The sequence below is a fragment of the Oryctolagus cuniculus genome, chromosome 20 (genome assembly GCF_051225735.1).
Source record: "Oryctolagus cuniculus isolate XC-2025 breed Fujian yellow rabbit chromosome 20, ASM5122573v1, whole genome shotgun sequence".
NCBI lineage: Eukaryota > Metazoa > Chordata > Mammalia > Lagomorpha > Leporidae > Oryctolagus > Oryctolagus cuniculus.
Window position 1 is genome coordinate 50915615 of NC_142886.1, and position 21683 is coordinate 50937297.

General features: G+C 67.0%; 2 protein-coding genes across 4 annotated transcripts; one reads left to right on the forward strand and one right to left on the reverse strand.

Annotated features, from left to right (window-relative positions):
- Positions 1-1391: 1391 nt before the first annotated feature.
- On the reverse strand, positions 1392-4056 carry CKB (creatine kinase B). 2 transcript variants are annotated; one of them, XM_051834795.3, is made up of 8 exons: positions 3996-4056; positions 3530-3740; positions 3286-3440; positions 3077-3209; positions 2730-2901; positions 2130-2253; positions 1839-2028; positions 1392-1762 (listed from the first exon to the last, which is right to left on the reverse strand). In XM_051834795.3, the coding sequence occupies exons 2-8, from the start codon at positions 3720-3722 to the stop codon at positions 1584-1586; spliced, it is 1146 nt and encodes a 381-aa protein (XP_051690755.1). In that variant the 5' UTR covers positions 3723-3740; positions 3996-4056; the 3' UTR covers positions 1392-1583.
- Positions 4057-7620: 3564 nt separating this feature from the next.
- Positions 7621-16568, forward strand: TRMT61A (tRNA methyltransferase 61A). 2 transcript variants are annotated; one of them, XM_008248639.5, is made up of 5 exons: positions 7621-7752; positions 8317-8516; positions 8601-8676; positions 10914-11180; positions 12746-13307. In XM_008248639.5, the coding sequence occupies exons 2-5, from the start codon at positions 8346-8348 to the stop codon at positions 13015-13017; spliced, it is 786 nt and encodes a 261-aa protein (XP_008246861.1). In that variant the 5' UTR covers positions 7621-7752; positions 8317-8345; the 3' UTR covers positions 13018-13307. The 2 variants fall into 2 exon arrangements, with proteins under 2 accessions (XP_008246861.1, XP_002721756.1); XM_002721710.6 differs by having other exon boundaries at positions 8317-8676; positions 12746-16568.
- Positions 16569-21683: the final 5115 nt, after the last annotated feature.

A 21683-nucleotide genomic window follows, 5' to 3' on the forward strand; every position in this document is an offset into this window, starting at 1 on the left:
TGCAGGGCCTGGCCTGCATTTCCTGTGGCTTGTCACAGCCCTCTGAGTCACCACAGGCTGCAGTCCACTGTGAGGCCCAGCCCATCCCCCACCTGCCTCCAGCCTGGCCAGGCCGCAGCCTGCTCGCAAAGGGTAAGCGCAGACCCGGCCTGGACCCCCGGGCCAGTGGGCGGGGGGAGGGCCAGGCTCCAGCCCAAGACTTCCGGCCTCTGCCCCCTACTTCCCAGTCCCCCAGCTGGAACTGCGATGCCACCTGGAAGGCCTCCAGAGGGAGCCGGCCTCTGACAGCACATACCCCACTGCTGCCTCCTGGGCCCAGCGTCCGGGTCACCACCCAGGACTAGAGGCCAGGGAGTTCTGGCTGAAGCCCCCGCGACAGGGGAGGCCCTGGCCAGCAGGTGGCAGCAGACTCCTCATTGCTGAGGAGCTGGAGGCCCAGTCTCACCCCTCCCACCTCCACCCTGTAGCCCTGGCCAGAGTCCCTCAGGGCACCCAACCCTGGTAGGGCCCAAACCAGAGGAAGACAGGCGCTGTAGCCGGTGGGGCTTGGGGGTGGGGTGTGTGCCTGGAAGGGTGGGACAGAGGGAGGCCACGCCCCAAACAACCCTGCCCCCCTCCAGCCCAGGGCAGGCACTTGGAGGGCCCTGAAAAGCAGACTTCAGAGGGGCCGGAGCAGAGGGGCCTACAGCTCGGGGAAGGGGGTCGGATGGGCTGGCACTCCGACTGGAAGCTAGGAGGGAGGGGAGACCGGCGGAGACAAGGTTACTGCAGCGACAGATGGGAGTCGAAGGAGGCCAGGATGGGGCTCAGCCCAGTGCCAGGCTCCACCCCCAGAACCAAATGCCCTTAGATGCTCAGGCTGGCGCTCAGGCCTGGAGCTCCTCCCTCCCTGCCTCCCGCCTTGTCCCGGCCCCCACGGCCCATCCAGACTCAGAGCGGAGCAGGAGAGCAGAGAGGAGCCCAGAGGGGATGGGCAGGCACAGCCAAGTGACCGGCTCCCAGCTAGGCTCCACCTGGGAGAAAGCAAGGCCGGGCTGCTGTTAGCAGAGGGTTAAACTGCCACTTAGGACCCCCACATCGCCCATGGGCGTGCAGCTACACCCTGATGCACCCGGGAAGGCAGCAGATGATGGCCCAGGCACTCATGGTACTGTGGCCCTGCCACTCACGTGGGAGACCTGGATGGAGTTCTTGACTCCTGGCTTCGGCCTGGCCTAGCCCTGGCTGTTTTGGTCATTTGGGGAGGGTTAGGGTTAGGGTTAGCAGGTGGATATCTGTCTGTCACTCTGCCTTCCAATCTTTAAGAAAAACAAAAGGAACGGAGGCCAGTAGGCGGAACCAGGACCCCTGTGGCCTGGCTGTTGAAGGGAAGGCACCACGCAGAGACGGAGGGCAGGCCAAAACCCTGGTTTATTTCAGCATCAGCAACATCTTAGCCATCAAAAAAATAGACTCTACCGGGGGCGACACAAGTCTCTACAGCGAGGCTAAGGGCTCAGCCGCCGGGTGAACTTCGGGGTGCGTGTGGGCGCTGCCCGGGCAATAAGTTAGGAAGCGGGGCTGGTGGCAGGCACGGGCCGGCTTCACTTCTGGGCAGGCATGAGGTCGTCGATGGCCTGGCCCTGCTCCAGCCGCTGCTCCATCTCAATGAGCAGCTTCACGCCGTCCACCACCATCTGCACCAGCTCCACCTCGGAGAAGCCCAGGCGGTCGGCGTTGGAGACGTCAAAGACCCCGCCCACGGCGGCCGTGTCCACACCACCTGGGCATGGGAGACAGCCAGGTCAGAGAGAGGAGGACGTGGGGAGAGGGCTGCCTGCAGCCTCTGCCCCCCTCACCTGTGCCTCGCTTCTGAAGCCGCAGCCGCTTGAGCACCTCGGAGAACTTCTCGTGCTGGCCCAGGTGGGGCAGCTTGATGTGCACGCCTGCCCGCAGCCCCGTGCCCAGGTTGGAGGGGCAGGTGAGGATGTAGCCCAGGTGAGGGTTCCACATGAACTCGTAGTTCTTAGACTTGAAGAGCGTTTCGATCTGGAGGTGGTGGAGCACAGGGCATGAGGACGTGGCCTGAGGACGCCCGCGCCTGCGCTCTGGGGTCTGGGGTCTGCCCTGCCCCCGGCCCCGGCGCTGACCTGGGTGAGGCCATTGCAGAAGCGCGTGAACACCTCCTTCATGTTGCCACCCTTCTGCATGGAGATGACCCGGAGGTGGTCCTCCTCGTTGATCCACACCAGGAAGGTCTTGTTGTCATTGTGCCTGGAGGAGAGGCCCCGTCAGGGCGAGCCCCCCACTCCACCGGGGAAGGGGCTGCCTCGAGACCCCAGCCCCATCAACACTGCGGGAAACAGGGAGACCAGAGGGTGGGGGGCAGGGGCAGCACTCATCCCCCACCCAGGGGAAGCGCTGCTCCCTGAGCGCCGAGGCCCCCGGCGGCGGCTCCGCCCTCACTGGCAGGAAGCTCCTGCGTCACCCAGCACCTGCCAGAATCCCGAGGGGAACGGGAGCCAGGCGAGGGAGGTAGGGAAAACAAGACAACAAGGAGCCAGGGCCCTCGTCTGCGCCCCACGGAGGCTGAGGCTTCCGTCCACCCTGCGCGGCCAAGGTCACCTGCGCAGGACCGAGGCAGTACCAAACCGGGCGCACCCGGCCCCTCCCTCGGCCTCCTCGGCCACTGTGCGCCCCACTCCCGAGGGGAGCGGGGTGGCGAGCAGCGCAGGGGGCCACGCGCTCACCAAATACCGCGGGCGTCCGGCCAGTCGCGGGCCATGCCGGAGGCCAGCAGCAGGGGCGACACGGGCTTGTCGAAGAGGAAGTGGTCGTCGATGAGCTGCTGCTGCTCCGCCTCGGTCATGCTCTTGAGCGCGTAGTACCTGCCGGCCAGGTCGCCGTCCAGGCTGGACAGCGCTGCGGACAACAGCGGCGCACTGCTGAGCCCGCCCCGTCTGGGTGCCCGGCAGGGCCTCAGGGCCTCGGCCCCTCCGGACACGGGCAGGCGCAGACAAGGGCGCGGCGGCGGCTCGGGTGGCTGGTTAATAAGCGGGGAGGGGTGGTGCGGCTGACCCCCGCCCCTGGCGCCTACCTTCCACCGCCAGCTTCTCGACGGCGCGGCGCTCGCCGCGGCTGCAGTGCGGGGGCAGGCAGAAGCCCCGGATGCTGCGGCCAGTGCGCACCCGCGAGCTCAGCACGTAGTTAGGGTCCAGGTCGTCGCCGCCCTGGGTGCGGGGGCCAGGAGTGAGCGCCGGGATGCCTCCCCGCCCGCCGCCCGCCGCCCGCCGCCCGCGCGCGCACCTGCAGGTTGTCGGGGTTGAGGTCGGTCTTGTGCTCGTCGCTGGGCTTGTAGCCGCCGTGCCGGTCCTCGATGATGGGGTCGAAGAGCTCCTTGAACACCTCGTAGGACTCCTCGTCGCCCGCCACGCAGCCCACGGTCATGATGAACGGGTGGCCTGGGGGCGGGAGGAAGGCAGAGACGTCACCGCCAGGCCCGCGCGCGCCGCCGCCGCCGCCGGGGACCCCGGCCCGGGGATGCGCGTACCCGGGTTGTCGACGCCGGTCTGGATGACGTCGTCCAGCGTGAAGCCGCTGGGCGTGCTCTTGGCGCGCAGCTCGGCGTACATCTCGGGGGTCAGCACTTTGGCCATGTGGTTATTGTGGGCGCTCAGGTCGGGGAACTCGTCCTCGGCCGGGAAGCGCAGCTTCAGCGTGTTGTGGGTGTTGGAGAAGGGCATGGCGGCGGCAGCGGCGGACTGCGGGGAGACGCGGGTCAGCTAGCACCGCGCGCCCCGGCCGCTGGGCCCTGCAAACCACTCCCGGCGCCGCGGCCCAAAGCCCCGGAGCCCCCCAGACGCTGCCAAGGTCAGCGGGTCCACAGCGCGCGCGGAAGGCGCCTGCAATCGCCAGGGACCCTGGCGGGACCCCCCGCGCTCTCCAGGCGGCGCCGCGGCCCCCGGGGCCCCTCCGCACGCGACGCCACCGTCCCAGCCGTCCCTCGGGCCCCTCACCAGGCTGGCGGGCGGGCTGGGGGCTCGGTCTGCAGCTCCGGGCGCGGCGCTGGCGAACAGCGGCGGCTCCGCGCTCCCGAGGCTCTTAAGGGGCGCGATGCGGGCCGCCCATTGGCCGCTATTTATAGCCCATTCATTCCATTGGCCCGAGCAGCGGGGAGGTGCCGGGGCTTTGTCCGTCGCCTGCAGCCCCCGACACCCCGGACAGCCCCCCTCTGCTATGCCCTCGCCGGGACCCCGCGCTACCCGGCCACCCCGCCGGCTCCCGCCTGGGATCCCCGGCGCGGGACCCCGGTTCTTGGACATCTTGGGCCTCTCCCCCTCGCGCACTCACTGTATCGGCCGGGGAAACTGAGGCCCGAGAACCACCGGGCGCTGGAGGACGCTGGGGTCCTTGCCCACCCCACTCCCGCCTTTTCTCATCCCCGCCAGTCCCCGAGGTTGGCGGCGAGGGGCCGAGCGAAAGCGTCCGCGGCTTCCGCAGCCAGTGCTGCCCCCGGCCCGGCCCGGCCCAGCGGCCCGGAGCCGCCGACCTTCCTCAAGGTGCCTGCGGGCGTCTCCCGGGCGATCGGGTGCAGCGCTAGGCGCGGGAGGGGCGAGCTGGCTGCGGCCCAACCCCGCGGCGCCGCGGGGGCCGACCTTGGGCGAGTCCATGGGCTCCATCGAACCGGAGGAGACCCAGGGGCCCACTTCCTCCTAGGAGAGGGCACTCGCCCCGGGGCCTCCGCACCGGGCACGGCTTCCCAGCACCCCACCCGCAAGGCGGCCCAGAGGCGCTGGGCTAAGGTGGGGAGGAAGCCGGCCGCGGGAGGCTGAGGAAGCCTCACTAAGTCGGAATCCCGGAAATAAAACCACCCACCCAGGCTGGGGAAATCCAGGAGACACACCAACCCCAGGTGGGGGCCAGTTCCACTTCCTGCCCCCGGCATCCTTTTTGGAGAGTAACTTGGCAGTGTCCGTGAAAACAAAACATGTTCGAACTCTGTGACCCAGCCAGCCCACTTCTAGGAACGCAGCCACCCCGAGGACAGCCTCCGGGCTCTCCGCAAGCGGACCAGGTGACGCGGGAGTGGGAGTGAAATCGGAGAAGAGACCGGGTAGACCCTGGTGCCACCCTCGGGGCTGGCCAGGGTCTCGGGCATCTGCCTGGGAGGAGTATCAGGCGTCAGGCGAGCGGAGGCATCCTGTCCCTCCTTCACGGCGTAGGAGCCCGTATCTGCCTGCTTTTACAACCCCTCCTCCACACACAGCTGTGCCTGAGCACCTGAGGGGTGCCAGGTGCTGGGGACCACGTGGGCAGCACCGGGAGAAAGGGCACAGCCCTGCTGCTGGAGGGCGACCGTGAGTCCGCGTCGGGGTGCACTGGGGTGCCCGGGCAGCCCCCCGGCCAGCGCAGCAGCCCAGGCTTGAGGGGCACTGAGGAGGAGTCCCTGAAGGGAGGGCCCTGGAGCCGCGGCAGGTGCACAGGTGCAGAGCACAGGAGAGCGGGTCGGCCTCTGGCAGAGTGAGCCCTGGAGGGTGTGGTGTCCCCGGCCCAGGTCCCGGCCCTCGGCCGCTGCCGAGGGAATTCCTGCCTCCCCCCTCCCCCACCTTGGTATTCTGCGCTTCTTAGAGCCATAAAACCCAAGTAAAGAGACAAACGGCCAGACAGCAGGTGTTCCTTAAGCCAGCATTCCTGCTTTCCCAATCTGAGGAATGTCTGCAGCTGCTCGCCCCCACCCCACTCCACCCCACCCCACCCCCAGAGCCCCGAAATGCTCGTTTCTCTTCCTATCACACAGTCCCCCAGACCCCCTGCGGCGGGCAGGGGTCACTCGGGGCTTCCTCTGTTCCAGCTCTTCCGCCCCTCCAAGGTCACCTGCCTGCCCCACCCCAGTGAGGCCCTGACCCGTCCACGCCCCCTCCGTCCACGCCCCCTCCCCTCTCCCTCACAGGCAAGGTCAGGATTGCAGAGGTGAGGGCCAGAGGGCAGAGCTGTGGCGAGAGGCACTGGCTCCAGCCTGGGGCTCGGCGTCCTCTTACTCGCCCCCCACCCCCGGCGCCCCGAGGGGTGTTTTTTTTCCTGTTTTGCAGATAATCAGAAGATTGCTAGTTGGGCAACAGAAGAGCTCGGTCAGAGGTCCAGCACACCTCGCGGGTCCTGGCGTGTCTGTCCCCAGTGCCCCCCTGACCCGGGAGTGCCCTTGGGAACAGACCGAGGGTGTGAAGGGGGCAGCGGCAGCGGCGGTCTTCAGACCCGAATCCGGCGGAGCCGGCTCAGGGGTCCTGGCGGCCCCCTCCAGGGGGGAGCAGGGGCCTGGAGCTGACCGGCCACCCTGCCCCTCCTCTGCAGACCGCTCTGCCTCCCCCAGGGCGCACAGGAGCCAGTCTGGCAGTGTCCAGGCAGGAAGCTGGGCTGTCGCTGGGCAGCGGAGGGGCCCTGGTGCCTCAGCCTCAGAAACCACAGGCGGTTACACATTAGCCAAGACCGGTTTATTCAGAGGAAGGAGCTGAGCTGAGCCGGGCAGACAGGGCGGGTGGAGCCGAGGGGAGGCGGGTGGGCAGGGGGTGGGCCTTGTTTCCCATCCCAGGGCTCCCTGCCCCTGAGCTCCGAGGAACCAGAGAAGCCGGCTGGGGTCCCAGGCACAGGGCTGTGGCAGGCAGCTGGGGGGGATGTGGGCGGAGCAGCCCTCCCAGCGGTGGGCTTAGCTGCCCCTTTCCTGCACACGTCCGGACCTCTTACCCGGGGCCTCCCTCCTGCCTGGCCTCGTCGGTTTGCCAGCTTTAAGGCCCAGTGTGACCACACGGACTGCCTGGACTTAGGCGAGCTCCTTATCCTGATCCCCAGGGGACAAGCTCCACCCTGGGAAGGGGCCCAGGGCGGGCCCCCAGCAGAACCCTGGGGGAGGCGGCCTCTGCTCGCCCACCCAGGCCCGGTGGAGAAGCGGGCGCGGGAGGAGCCGGGCAGGCGGCAACGCGCAGAAGCGGGAAGCTGGGCGAGGGAAACCGCAGCTGAGTCAGGAGCCCTAATTCAGGCTCGGGGCAGGCGCCGGCGTCGCCACACAGCGGCCCAGAGGCTGGGCAAGACGACTCCCGGGGCGGGAAGTCCACTTCCTCCGGGGCGCAAACAGGGGGTGACTCAGGGGCGGGCGCATCGCGGAGGGGGGAACAGGGGTGGGGGCCGCGGACGGGGCTGGAGGCGGCGTCCCGGGCGCCCCAAGGCTGGCAGAGCTCGGGCCTGGCTCTGCCGCGGCCTGGACATCCCACTACCGGACTGCAGTAGCCTGAGGCCTGGGTCGCTTCCAGCCGGGGCGGGCGGGCTTCTCCCCGGTTCTGCCCCGCCCAGGCCTCACCCGGCCGGGGGCCGAAGCCGTCCCATCCCGTCCTCCGACATCCGCCAGGGGCCCAGCAGGGCCGCCCCCGGCGGCGCACGGTGCAGGGACCCAGTGTCCCCCGCGATGGGGGGCGGGCAGCGGCCGCCCACCGGCCCTAACTCGCGCATGAGGGAAATCGGGGCGGGCCCATCCCAGCTGGGAACGGGGGGCTTTTATTTTTGTCCTGGCTGGGGGCCCCTCCACCACGAGCGGCACCCACAGACCCGTCGGCCCCCCGCGTCCTCTGGGAGCCACGCCAAGGGCGGCCCGGCCGCTCCCAGGAGCCCGCGCGGGGGGGCGGGGCATCGTGACGTCATCCCCGCGCGTCCGGAGCCGGAAGCGCCGGAGCTGCCGCCGAGGTCGCGCGGCCACGTGTGGAGGCGCGGGGAGCAGGAGCGTCCCGGGTGAGACTGCGGGACCCCCGACGCCAGCGCGGGGGGGAGGGGCGCGCGGGCCGGTCGCGGCGCCCCGGGCCTTCCGAGGCCGGCCCTGGGGCGCACCTCCGCCTCCCGTGGATCGCCCCTCGGCGGCCGGGCCTGGTTCCCTTCCCGCCTTGGGTTTTTCTGCCCTCTGCGCCCCCAGCCCCATGCCGCGGACGCTGACGCCTCGCACGTCCCCCTCCGCCTCCTCTGGGGGAGGCTGAAGGAGGCGCTCCCGGGGTTCAGCCTGGCTCGGAGGCACCCCACAGGCCGTTGGCTGCACCCGGCTAGCGACGCCTCCCGAAGGCCTCTGCCCGCCGCAGACCCGGGGCGTGGAGCCAGGCCTGGGCGAGGGTTCCTGGGCCCAGCCTCCCCCGCTCCGTCCCTGGGTTGAGCTCAAAGGCCCTGTCTCAGGCTCCAGACCAAGAAGCACTTCCGATGTCCGAGCCCGGCGCTGTCCAGCTGCCCTGTCCCGCAGAGCCTGGGCCCGAGCCCGCCAGCCCTCGTGCCCGAGCCCCAGGCCCTGACCTCGTGCCCACACCTCCCCAGGTCTCTGGCACGTGCCCGACAGTAACACCATGAGCTTCGTGGCTTATGAGGAGCTGATCAAGGAGGGTGACACGGCCATCCTGTCCCTGGGCCACGGCGCCATGGTGGCCGTGCGTGTACAGCGAGGGGCTCAGACCCAGACCCGGCACGGCGTCCTGCGGCACTCGGTCGACCTCATCGGCCGCCCCTTCGGCTCCAAGGTGACCTGCGGCCGGGGGGGCTGGGTGTACGTGCTGCACCCCACGCCCGAGCTGTGGACGCTGAACCTGCCGCACCGCACACAGATCCTGTACTCCACGGACATCGCCCTGCTCACCATGATGCTGGAGCTGCGGCCCGGCTCCGTGGTCTGCGAGTCCGGTGAGCGCCGCGGCTGCTCCGAGCTCAGGCCCTCCCCGCGGCCCGGGGCGGCTCTAGATCTCTCTCTGCAGGATGGGGGTCGACGGCAGGAAACCCGCTGGGAGCTGGGCTGTCACCTGAGTGGGAGGCGGGAGGTGAGGGGGACGGACCAGTGATGACCCCTGGGGGAGATGGTGCCTGGATGAGGCGGCCAGGGGTGCGTGGCGCTGACCAAGGTGCTGACACAGGCCCCGTCCCTGTGCTGTGGGGTGGGGGAGAGGAGCTCTCCTGGAGAGAGCCAGGGCTACCCCAGAGGCTCACTGTGGTGGGGCCGGCCCTGTGCTCGTCCGTCACTGGGCCTTCACCGGCCTCGGGACGTAGTGCCCATGTTGCTGGGCCAGGGCCCAGGGGTGGATGGAGGTGCCTGGGAGTCAGCAGTCCCCGTGAAGCGAGTAGACTGGCGGGAACAGCCTGGTCCCTCATGCAGCTGGACGCCGGGTGGCCTGTTCCCCGTCGGCTGGGGAGCTGGGACCCAGCTCAGGGAACGCTCTGAGCACCACTGCTGCTGGCTTTGTGAGGGCCTCAGGCCACCCTGACCCCTCCGAGGGGTTCTGGGCAGCAGTGGTGTGCAGAGCAGGGCTAAGAGTCAGCACCATCAGTGCTGTTCCCCCCTCCCAGGCCCTTGCCCCACTGCTCCTGGGCCCCTGCGATGTGCCAGGTTCCCCTCACGGAGCGGGGCAGGAGCCCTGGCCCGGTGCTGTGGCTCAGGAAGTCGAGCAGAGGGAGTGGGCCTGGCTGACCACCTCAGCACTAGTGATTGCCATGAAACCTCTAAGCGCTGTCTGAGGGCGACTCGGGGTGGGGGGGTCCCTCCAGCCATGGCAGCCGGGAAGGTCTCTGAGGAGTGGACATTGAATTGAAAATGACGAGCGTGCCGAGAGCCGGGAGAGAGCCCTGTACCAGGAGCAGCCGTGCAGAGGCCCTGTGGTTGGAGCCCGTTGCGAGTGTGGAAAAGGGAGTGAAACTGGGGAGGAAGTGTGCACCTCAGGGTCGATAGCAGGCCGTTCGTCCCATAGTGAGAAGCAGAGTGTGCCTGGCCGTGCAGATGTGGCCTTGTCTGAGTGAGCTGGAGAGGATTTGCTGGCTGTGTGTTTTTGTAAACATATATTTATTTATTTGAAAGAGTTAGAGAAAGAGAGAGACAGAGAAAAGATCTTCCTTCCATTGGCTCATTCCCCAAATACCTACCATGGCTGGGACTGGGCCAGGCAGGAGCCAGAAGCCTCCTCCGGGTCTCCCACGCGGGCGCAAGGGCCCAAGCACTTGGCCGTCTTCTCCTTTTCCAGGCCAGAGCAGGAAGTGGAGCAGCCCGGACTTGAACCTGTGCTCATGTGGGGTGTCAGCGCTGAACAACCAGGGCCCCTCCTGATGGCCAGCTTTAGACAGTATTAAAGGCAGCCTTTGTGGAGAGCCAGGAGGGAGGGGCGGGGATGTGGGAAGAGGGTTGGCTCCCAGAGATTCAGGGAGAGCGGTGAGTTATTGGTGAATTGGATCGGGGAGAGGGGAGCCAAGGGCACCCCCGCGGCACCGGCCTCGGCAGGGGTGGACATGGGCTGGGTCAGTCCAGCTCTGCACTTGCTGACCCTGAGCACCGCTGGTGTTAAGGGAGGCAGCATGTGTGAGCAGGCGCTGCAGCAGGAGTCTGGCAGGACCGCCCAGCGCCGGGAGGGCTCGTCGTGGAAGCGGCCCCGAGGCTGATGGGCGGCTGTCGGGGAGCACTCAGGATAGCCCTGCGGGACGTGGGGCGGGTGCAGTGAGTGGGAGGGAGAGCGGTGGCTGCCGGGCCACGTGGCTGAGGCTGAGCAAGGTGGGAGGAAGGAGGGGTGAGGTGGGCAGCTGCTGACGGGAGTGGGGTATCTGCTGTGTGGAGGGATGAGAGGCCAGGGCTTATCAGCTCTGCCCAGACTTCCCACAAGGCCAGCCCGTCAGGTCTCAGCTCCACTGTGCCCGCGCAGTAGGTGGAGCTGCCACTGTCCTGGCTCTTGTCCACGCCCATCAGTCCCGGCTGGCCTCCCCACTAGCACGGGGCCGGTTTGAGCACCCCAAGCCCAGTGGGTGGCCGGACGGACAGCCTCTGGATTGGACCTGTTTCATTGCAAGCCTGGGTTGGCCTCAGGGGCCTCTTCAGGTCTGCAGGTGAGAATGGGTTTGTTTGCTGGGAGGCAGTCCCCGACGCCTGGCCTGCCCCATCCCACCAGGCACTGGCAGCGGTTCTGTGTCCCACGCCATCATCCGCACCGTGGCGCCCACCGGCCACCTGCACACCGTAGAGTTCCACCAGCAGCGAGCGGAGAAGGCCCGCCAGGAGTTCCAGGAGCACCGCGTGGGCCGCTGGGTGACTGTGCACACCCAGGACGTGTGCCGCAGCGGCTTCGGTGTGAGCCATGTGGCGGATGCCGTCTTCCTGGACATCCCGTCGCCCTGGGAGGCCGTGGGCCACGCCTGGGACGCCCTCAAGGTCGAAGGTGTGTCCGCGGCTCGGGAGGGGTGCACGGCTCGGGAGGGGTGCACGGGGCTGAGCTCCCAGGCCTCGTCCTGGCTCGGAGGCACGTGGAGCCGGGAGAGTTCTGAGGACCCCCAGGCCACACAAACAGCAGAGGCCGGGCTCCGGCCCTTCTCGGCCAAGGTGGGGAGGGGTCAGGCTGGCTGGAGGAGTCCTCTCCCTGCTCGCCCTCTCCTTGGCTGTGCCCCCTGCCCACGTGAGATGGGAGCCATCTGGGGGCCAGGGTGGAGGTTGCAGGGGTAGCCCCTGCTCCCAACCATTTCCTGCCAATCCCTTCCCCCACCCCCGGCCCCGCTGCTGCAGCGCCTGGCAGGCCGGCCCCTTTTAGGGAAGATGCTGCAGGCGGAGGCGGAGCGGCCTGGGAAGGTCGGCCCTGAGCCAGGGAGGCGGGCGGCGGGGCCCAGGGTTTTTCCCTTTTCTGGAGAAGGAGCTGGCGCAGGCCACCAGGGCCCCTCCCCCTCCCAGCTGTAGCTGCCTTCAGGAGGGCCTGGGAGGACGGTGGGTGGGAGCTCAGGCCAGCTCAGATAGCAAGTGGGGGCCCCTGCTTGCTGGCTCAGGCTTGGCCCTGGACCGCGTGTCCCTGGTCTCTGCTGAGATGGCCTGGGGCCAGGAGTGGGGGGTGCAGCCACTGGGCCCCCACACGGACATGCCTTCCCGCTTTGCCCACGCTGCTCGGACCTTGGTCCAGGCCGCTGGGGACGCTGAGCTGGGGCCTCATTCTGTCTTTGCTGTTGCTGTGGCGCCTCCCTCAGGCTTTTGGCTGTCTGCTTCCTGGCCTGGGCGCCCCTCCTAGGCCTTGCCTGGACTTGGCGTTCTGGGCCAGAGGCCCCAGCCTCTTCGTGGACTGGGTGTTCTGAGGCAGCTCGCTTGTCTGGGGGCGGGCCCTGCCCTTTGGCCCTGGTGCTGAGCTGCAGGTACCTCTTCCCACCTCAGACCGCCCAGGGGCCCCTGGTCTGCCACGGCTGAAGGCGGCAGACCTCGGGGTGTGAGGACCTGCCACGCTGTAAGCTGTACCAGGATTGGACTCTGATGCGCTGCAGGCAGGCCTGGGGAAGCAGGTGGGCTTCCCCAGTGGGAGGCAGCAGGGAGGGGCTGTCAAGCTCTGTTCAGAGTGGGCACCGCCTGTTCCCAGGAGCAAGCGACAGCCCCTCATTTCCTGTGACAGCAGCAGCCCCCGCAGCCCCGTGCAGGCGGAGCTGTGAGGATGGCTGTGCTGGCACAGCCCGCCTTGGCCCGGCCCTGGCTGCCTGCTGGCTGGAGACAGTGGGCACAGGACAGCTGGGGGTGCTGTCTGGAGGGCTTGGCCTGGGCAGGTGAGCTGCAGCCCCAGGAGGGCTCCTGCCCCAGGGCAGGCCAGTTGGTGACGGTGAGGTCTCCACAGGGCCCTTGAGTCCTGGGGTTCCAGCTGTCTGTGGCCCAAGGCTTGGCATCTGTTGGGACTGTCTTAGGGTGAGGTCAGGTCCCAGGAAGGGCTTCTGGGGGTTCTGCTGGCCCCTGCCCTCTGACCCCATCTCCTGCTCCTCACAGGTGGGCGCTTCTGCTCCTTCTCGCCGTGCATCGAGCAGGTGCAGCGCACGTGCCAGGCCCTGGCAGCCCGCGGCTTCACGGAGCTGAGCACCCTGGAGGTGCTACCGCAGCTCTACAACGTGCGCACAGTCAGCCTGCCCCTGCCGGACCTGGGGGCCAGCATCGGGCCCCCCGCCGGCTCTGACGCCAGCCCCTTCCGCAGCGGCACGCCCATGAAGGAGGCCGTGGGCCACACCGGCTACCTGACCTTTGCCACCAAGACCCCAGGCTAGTGGGCTGTGATGGGAGCCCCCAGGAGCTGGGAGCACCACAGGCCTGGCTAGGAGGCCAGCGTCTTCCTTGTATGGTCAGCAGAGCCTGTCTGGCCTGTTTTGGAAACAGATGGCAGGGCGGGGCTTATGGCCTCCTGGGTGGCCAAAGGGGGAGGGTACGGAGGGGTGGCCTTGCTGGAGGCCTATGGGACTTTCTGGTTCTTAACAGGGGAGACCTCTGCCCACGTCACTGTCCAGCTCAGGCCCTGTCCCTACTGCTGTGTTGCCAACATGAAGTCTGTCACAGGCTCTCCCGGTATTGAAGCCAGGGGCTCTAGGTTGAGGGTGACGGGTCTGACCCAAGCGGCAGCGGGCAGAGGAGGCAGAGGAGGCCTCGGCCTGGCCCTGAGGCTGGTGCTGGCCTCCAGGTCTTGGCCGTGTTCACCCTGTGCCTGTTGCAGGGCCGTGGCTGCTGGCTGTCCTTGAGCTTAGCCAAAAGCTGAGGGTGGAGCTGACCCCAAGACCCATGCCCTAGCTCCTCTACCCTCGCGCAGTGCTGAGGAGGACCAGGGGAGGTGACTCTGCCATGTGTGTCCCCTATGGGTGCCAGTTCGAGTCCCAGCTGTCCCACTTCTGATCCCAAGGGCAGGGCAGCCGCTTCCCACCAACTCTGGGGACCTGCCTCCTGCTGCCCTGGCCCAGCCATGGCTCCCACCCAGAGGACAGCGTTGCCTAGGGTGCCCTGGTGGGCTCTCTGTTGAAGCCAGGGTTCACAATCCTAGACTTCCTCAGGTACCCCTGCCTCTCATGAGACCCTGGGGGTCATGGGGAGCCCCTGTAAGGGACAGTGGTGTGAAGTGGGGCAGAGGACCGTAGAGGATGGGCGCCCAGGGCCTGGTGTGCTGCCAGTGTGGCCACCCTGTCGCTAATGCGTGAAGGCCCAGGTGCCAGCCTCAGCTTCCCCAGCGTCTGGATGCCAGCCCAGGGCACTGTGCTGCTAAGAGGCCAACCCTCGTGTGCCCGACAGGGCGCTGAACGTGCCGCCCTTACGTGTGCCCTGGCTCCTGCTTTTCCCTTCCCCATCCCAGGGTAGGCACCACGGAGGCTTTCAACTCCAGGACAATGGCCTGACTCAGTGGACAAGGGGGCGAGTATGTGGCCACCCCCATCCGACTGCAGAAAGGGCCCCTTGTCCCAGAGGTTGGGAGGAGTGTGTGTGTCCCTGTGTGTGTCAGCACCAGGCCCTCCCTCTAGAGCCCTTGGCCTTACACCTCACTGTGTACACACCCCCTCCTAAACCCTGGAGGGTCCGCCCTCTTGATTCCTGGGGAGTCCCTGGAGCTGCAAGGCCTGTCCACCCAGCTTCCTGGGGGACAGCTGCTGTTGGAGCCCCGCCCCACCTCAGGTAGCCCTCCAGCTCATCCCCCAAACATGAGCTAGGCTGGCCGGGGCAGCAGCAGCTCCTGTGCTCCTCGAGGCCCTGTTGATGTGCCTTGCTCAGCACTGCTTTCCCAGCCTGGCCCACCCTCCAGCAGGGGTGTCCCACACAGGTCACCTCCCGGTGCTGCTGCAGCTTGGGAGCCCCCCGCCCCGCCCCCAAACGCAGCAGAGGAACTGAAGTCACGCGGTACCCAGTTCTGCAGACGGGCCCTGACTCCCAGAGGAGCAGGCTGGGCTTGCAGTGAGCCAGCGGTCAGCAGGTCCCTGCTCACCTCTGAGTCAGTAGCACGGGGTTCCTCGCACGGCAGGGATCCATGGGAACCTGCCCAGCCCTCACCCAGCCCTCACCTCGGCCTCCCCAGGCTGGCTGAAGCACATCTCCCTGCGGGCCTGGGCCCCACCGCCTCGCTCCCCTGCTCTGGTCCAGACCAGGACCCACCCTGGAAGGCTGGGCCAGGCTGGGCCTCAGGGCAGGGTCTTTGCACCGGGGCGGGGGGGTGAGGGACACTGGGATCCAGGGGCTTGGCCTCTGTCCAGTGGGATGACGGGGATGCTGTAGACTGCCCATGTCCCTTGTGTCTCTTTCAGGGCCACGCTGTCATCTCCCAGTCTTTGGCCTGCATGCTGGAGGTCAGGGCCTCCCCTGCCCCACCAGGGCCCACTGTGCAGCTGGGGGAGCTGCCTGTCTGCCTTTAACACTGCATCAAGTGCCCTTGTTTCCCTGTGTGACCCCCACCCCCTGTGGCTACAGAGCCAAAGGGCAGTCATGGAGGACTCCTCAGGAGAGGGGCACCTGGGGGGCAGGTGTTCAGGCAGCCACTGCCAGTCCCCGGGCTGGAGCAGCTGCCCCTTGCAAGGGTCTGAGCGTGGTGCCCAGCAGGCCTGGTGCCCCACTCTGCCTGTGGAACCTGAGGTGCTCCTGCCCCTGCCAGGGAGGGCCTTTCTCCAAGTCTTGGCTCCTGATGCCTCTTGGGCAGTTGGATGATTTATCAGGATAATGTGGAGGGGAGATCAGAAAATCCAGGCTATCATCTAGAGGTGTGATAGGCAGGAAGCTGCCTGGGCTGGGTGTGGCCAGGTGGCTCTCACTTGACCTCCGTGGGTTGCAAGGTGGGCACCATCCACGTGCTGACGGCCACCTCCGCCGAGCATGGGCATGGTCTGCCACGAGCCGTGGTGCTCCCTGGTCAAGGCCCTGTGGCTGGAGCAGGGGCCGTGCGCTGGGAAAGGGAGCTGCCCTCTGCATGCTCCTGGTTGCTTCCTGAGACGGAGAGCGGCAGAGATGTTCCCGTGGGCTCCCTGCGCCCAGACCTGTGTGCTGTGCCAGGGGCCCGCACGGCCCAGCCCAGGCGGGACGAGGGCGTTTCAAAGTCAGGCTGCTTCCGAGGCAGCAGCGTCGGCGGAGGGAATAGCTCGGCTCCCACCAGGCTGAGAATAGCTCCGAATTGGGTCACGCTCACCCGCAGCTCCGGTCACAGCCTGCAGCCTTGGTCAATAATCAGCTTTCTCCCCGACATCTGTCCCTTCAGAGGGGGCAGGTGGTGCGGGCACATTGTTAGAAGAAGCAAAGCAGAGGGCATGGAGTGAGGGGAATCTATTTTGGAAGGAGAGGCCCCCTCCCCCACCCTGTCCCCCTCCACTCTGCTGTTAGCCCCCAACTCCCTCCATGCCCATGCCCACAGGTGCTGCGCCAGGTGAGGATGCTGGGTTGGGTCAGCTGAGAGGGTAGCCGCACCCTTGCCATCTTGGGACAGTGGGGAGGGGCTACCCTACTCCGAGGATTCTGGGAGGATTCTGGGACTCGTTCCTCCAGCCCTGGGGCTCCCACTGCCAGACCCTTACACCCCACATCCCCTAGCCACGTTTCTCCAAGGCCCCTGGCTGTGCATGCCGCCCCTCCCACCCCCCCGCTGGCCACCATTTCAGTTCAAGGAATGACAACTTCCTTAGGGACGCTGCAGTGTTGTGCAAGGATGGGGGCTGGGATTTGCCTGAGAATAATCCCAGGCGGGGGAGCGGGGTACGGGATTCTTTGTGCAATCTCTGGTATTGCATTTCTGTGACATTTTTCATAATCAAAAAAAATTTTTTAAGGGAAGATGTTGGATCTTGGCCTGCTCTTCCTGCTTTAAGGAGTGTAGTTCCTCTCTTCAATAAAGGGGGCTGGGGAGCTTTTGGGGGGGCGCCTAGCACAGGGGTTCAAACACCTGCAGCCCATGTCCGAGTGCTGGGGTCTGAGTCCCGGCTCTGCTTCCAGTTGGGGCTTCCTGCTGATGTGTTCCCGGGAGGCAGCAGGTGATAGCTCAAGTGGTTGGGTCCCTGCCACCCACTTGGGAAACCTGGATAAAGTTCCAGGCTCCTGGCTTCAGCCTGAGAACTTGGGAAGTGACTCAGCCGATGGAAGTCCCTGTCTGCCTTCCAGGTGAATGGAGGACAGATGCGCAGGAAGGAGTCGGGAGTCATTGCCCCCAGCCGTGCCCTTCCAGGGCTCCAAGGGTCCCTTCCAGGGGACTGTGTTGTCCCCGCCGGTTCTCACGCTCGGGGCTGGTAGGAGACCAGGTCGCCTGGTCCCTGGCAGTGCGCTCAAGGCTGCACCTCCTGGTGTGGAGCAGCTGGCTGGGAGTGAGTGCAGGGTGGGTGTGCTCAGGACCACCTACTTCTGTCCCCACAGCCCCAGGAGGCCTTCCCTCCCCCCAGGCCTCTCCCCACTGACCCAGCTCCTGACCGGGGCATGCACCTGTGTGGTCACTCCCAGCCCTTTCCAGCTCTGTCCTTCAGGGCTGCCGGCTGCTTCCTGCACATCACTTGCTCGTGCCCAGAGGAGAGGTGGGGGCGCGGCAGTTCTGACCATTGTGTGACCTCAAGGGCGTCCTGGCCGTTTGTGCCTGCAGGCATCACCCAGGGGACAGGGCAACCTGCACTGGGCACGAGATCAGCATCTCGGCTTCCTCCGGCAGGCCCAGGAACGCGGGCAGCCGTGGGTGGACGGTGGGGGCTGCAGAGGCTCATTGTGGAGCTCCAGGCAACAGGGAAGGAGACGTTTCTTGGCGGGAATGGGGGTGTCCCAGGCAGCCCTTGTCTCCTGCTGTGCTGAGTGCCCCCGCCCCGGGAGGTCTGGGCACAGTGGCTGTGTGGCACCCTCCTGGGGCCTGGAGGCTGGCCCGGGTTCCCTGCCCTGCCCCCCTCGTCTGCTGGCACCCTCCTGGCTTGTCGCAGGGCCCTGGCTGCCCCTCAGGGCCAGGGCTTGGAGTTTCGGTGGGACCCACTACCTGCCTGTGGACTCGCTCGGCACTCCCGTCACCCTGAGGCCGTGCCCCGTGTCCGACTGGCCTCTGCTTGTCAGAGAGGAAGGGTTGGTTTTGCTCCCTCAGGCTCCACTTCCTCCTTCCGTGGAGAGACTGCTAAGGAACTCGGTCAGGGCCAGCAGCGGGTGGCCCAGGCCCCTTGCCATCCAGGGCCTGCTGCCACGTGGCTGCCCCTCACCCCGCCGTGCTCCTCGCACATCTTCCACGCTTGCTGAAGCCTCCACCAGGGCCACACTCCGGCTTCCCACTCCTGTAGCCCTGCGGGCCAGGCCCGGGACCCCCAGAGCTGCTGGCCTTCCCCACGCCAGATGGGGGCTCCAGGGCTCCAGCCACACTGCACATCCGTGTGCCTGGCACGCCACAAGTATTCAGGGAGTGCGCAGCCCAGCGTGACCACCTGTCTCTGGTCCTCACTGGCCCCACCGGACAGCCCTGGCCTCTGCCCATGGAGTGTGCAGTGCTGATGGGAGGAGGCAGCTCACCCTCCTGGCCCAGGCTTTGCCCTCTCCCCGCTATAGCCCCCAGCTCCTGTGGGATGGGGCACCCTCGGCAGTGTCCAGACTGCTTGTGGGGAGGCGTCCAGGAGCCAGCCCGCGTGCGCATGCAGGGTGCAGGGAGGTCCAGCAGTGACCCACACGTCTTGTCGCTGCCCCTGGAGCCCCTCCTGGACAGGGGATGAGCTGCCTGGCAGCTTCCTAGCCTCTTAGACCCCTGACGCCTTCCTGTGCCCCAGACACTTGCTCCTCTGCCTGAGACAAGACAGACAGCTGAACACGGACCCCTCCCCAGGCCCAGCAGGTGCAGTCCCCATCAAAAACAGTGGGGGGGGGGATCCTCCCCTTCCCTCCCCCACCCAGTCCTCTTCCCTGCCAAGGCTGAGCTGGGCCCCTGGGGTCTCTCTTAGGCCAGGAGCTGGAGACAAAGAGGCAGCTGCCGACGGAGTGAGGAGGGGGCCACGGCCTTTGTGTGCACCCGGCCCCTTCTGGTGACCTCACCGCCGGCCAGAGAAGGGCCCTTTCTTCCTAAGATCGGCCGTTGGGAGTCCGTCTGGGGACAAAGCCGTGACCAGGCAGGGGACCAGCGAGCGGCTGGCTCCCCTCACAGCATAAATTAGGGGGGGGCAGGTGGAGGAGGGGAGGGTGGCTGCAGCTGGTATCTGGGAGGGGGCACACACTTGGGCATGCAGCCCCCCCTCAGCTGACACATGGGGTGTATGGGCTGCCCCCTCCCAGCCTCACTCATTCATTCATTCCCCCGTGTTCCTTCATTCATTCCACAGATGGTGCTGGGCACCGGCCCAGGCAGCCTTGTCTGGCAGTGCTAGGCCGGGGCTCCCAGACTGGAGGGGGAGTTGGGACGGACGGGTCGCGGCTGTGAGGGATCCTGTTGCCCAGTCTGAGGTCACACAGCAGCAGGAGGGGTCAGAAAGGCAGCTGGCTCTGCGTGTGTGTGTCTGGTGACACCCACGAGTGACCACGAAGGGCTTTCTGTCCCTGGCCATGCTCCACAAAGCATCCCCGCAGCCCTGCTGGCCTCCAGCTGTGTCTCGTCCCCTGGCAGGACACCCTTGCTGGAGACTGCAGGGGCAGGGCTGGTCTAGGGCAGTGTGGATGGCACAGAGGCAGGTGGCTGTGTCATCCGGAGTTCTGGGCAAAGACTGGCAGCCCGGGCTCCCGAGCCGGGCTCCCCAGCCTCCCTGGACACTTGCCTCATCCCTGCAGCCCCGAGCACGCCAGGGCCAGCCCAGGCGGGCTTCCTGCAGGCAGAGGCCGTGAGCTTCGGGCTGGGCAGGACTCCAGGCCTTGGATGTTGCCCCACAGCCCTGGGCCATGTCCCGACTGTGCCGAGGACAGGCCAGCCTGGTGTCCAGGGTGTGAGGCCCTTCCTGTGAGGCATGTGGCTTCTGGCCTGCCCACTAGGCCAAGAGCCCCAGGCCTGAGGACTCGGACGCTGGCTGCCCGGGAGCACCGAGAGCTCTGAGCTGGCGGGAACTGGGACCCCTCCACGCCCTTCGCAACCACTAGTGTCAGACCTCCTGCACCCCAGGCCCCAGCATGGATTAGGAAGTGCGCCCCCACAGGCCAGGGTGAGGCTGCCAGGGCCCCAGTCCCCTGAGGCCGGGGCGCGTGGCCCCCCCAGGAGCCCCAAAGGCCCCACGCCCCTCCCTAGAGCTGCTGCCGTGGCGTCGTGGGGGCGGGGTGGAAGTAGGCCAGTGCTTTGTGCCGCGTTGCCATGGCGCTGTCCCAGCCTGCACAGGCAGTCTTCCTCTGGGCCTGTTCCCAGCCCCTGCCCAGGCCCAGCCCCCCAGGGGTGCTCCCAGGCCTAGCGCCATTCTCTACCCTGGCCCTCAGCCTTGGGCTGCTGGGGAGGCAGTGTGCCACCCCAGTACACACACTTGGAACCCCACACTGCGCACAGAAGCACAAGGTAGGAGTGCACATGCTCATACATGCAGCACACGTGTGCACCCATACAGGTGTGCACACTGCACACAGGCAGCACACATATTCCTACACACGCATGAGCTTACGTGTGCATGCACAGACCTGCCTACCCCACACATGCATGTGCGCATAATGCACACATACACGTGTGCACACACAACACCCGTAGGCGCTCAGCCAGGCGGTGAGAGCCACAGATCTCTAAGGGCTTTGTTCTTAAGACATCTGCAGGGCAGGGGGACGCAGGCTCTCAAGACCCTCTGGGGCTCTGAGGGGTGCCCAGCCCAGAGCGGGGTCTCAGGGGTCTCAGGGTCTCCCACCTCATCCAGTTCTGAGACCCAGCTCACGCCTGAGCTCGGGGAAGGACAAGTGGCCTATGAGCAGCGGCGTGCGCCTCCCACCCCCCACATCCCTGGGCCTGCTGGGCTTGGGACCTGTCCAGGCATCTGCTGGCACGATGCTGTGTGCCGTGCCTGGAGCTAGACCCGTCACCTCATTCTGTCTGCACAGCCCCCACGCTGAGGGGTGTCAGCCCCATGGACAGGCAGGACGCACGCAGGCAGCAGCAGGAGCAGGAGGCGGCAGTCCCTGGGGACCCCAGCAGAGGGGTGGCGTCTAGCTCCAGGGAGCCCAGGCCCCACTGTCTTCTGATGTCAAAGAGTGGCGTCTGGGTGTCTGGGGAGGGAGGTGGCCCCAAGGTCCCTAATTCCTGCTGGGGACAACAGGTGAGCAGAGGTGTCAGGGCAGGGTGGCTTCCGGGGCGGGGGGCGGGGGGGCAGGGAGAATACCCAGGCCCTCTGAGCACCACAGCTGGGCCCACTGATGCCCTGCCTCCACCTCCCTGTCCGACAGCACAGACCTGCCGAGAGATCCCAGTCCCCGTGAGGCACGCGTGCTGGCCCCTGAGGAGCAGGTGTGTGGCGCAGGACACGCCTCTCCCCGCGGGCGCAGCGTCCTTCGCAGTGCTGGGTTCACAGCCTCGCTGTCCTGGGTGTAGCAGCCCAGGCGAGGGCGCAGGCGGCCCCTGCGCGTGGCCCCCAGGGTGGCTCTGGGCCTGGGCAAGGCAAAGGCGGTGCTGAGCAGTCCCAGAGGGCTTTCTAGGGCAGGGAGCGACGGCGGGGGAGGGGCCTGACCGGCTCCTGCAGCTGCTGTGAAGGCATGGGGGCCGGGGGGCAGGAGCTGAGTCTCACTGCACCCGGCCTCCCGCCAGCCCCAGGGAAGCACAGGGGCCCGCAGGCCTGGACCCCCGTCCCACCCCCGACACGCGCACTGCATGGCCGCTGCCTGGAGCCTCAGCTGCCCTGGCTGCCGCCGTACATCCACTGTGTGGAGTGCGGTGGACTTTTTTTTTTTTTTTTTTTTAATTATTTGTATTTTATTTGAAAGGTGGAGATACAGCAGAGAGATCTTCCATCTGCTGGTTTGCTCTCCATATCTCAGCAGCTGTCTGGGCAGGGCCAGGCTGAAGCCAGGAGCTTGGAGGGGCCCCACACACATG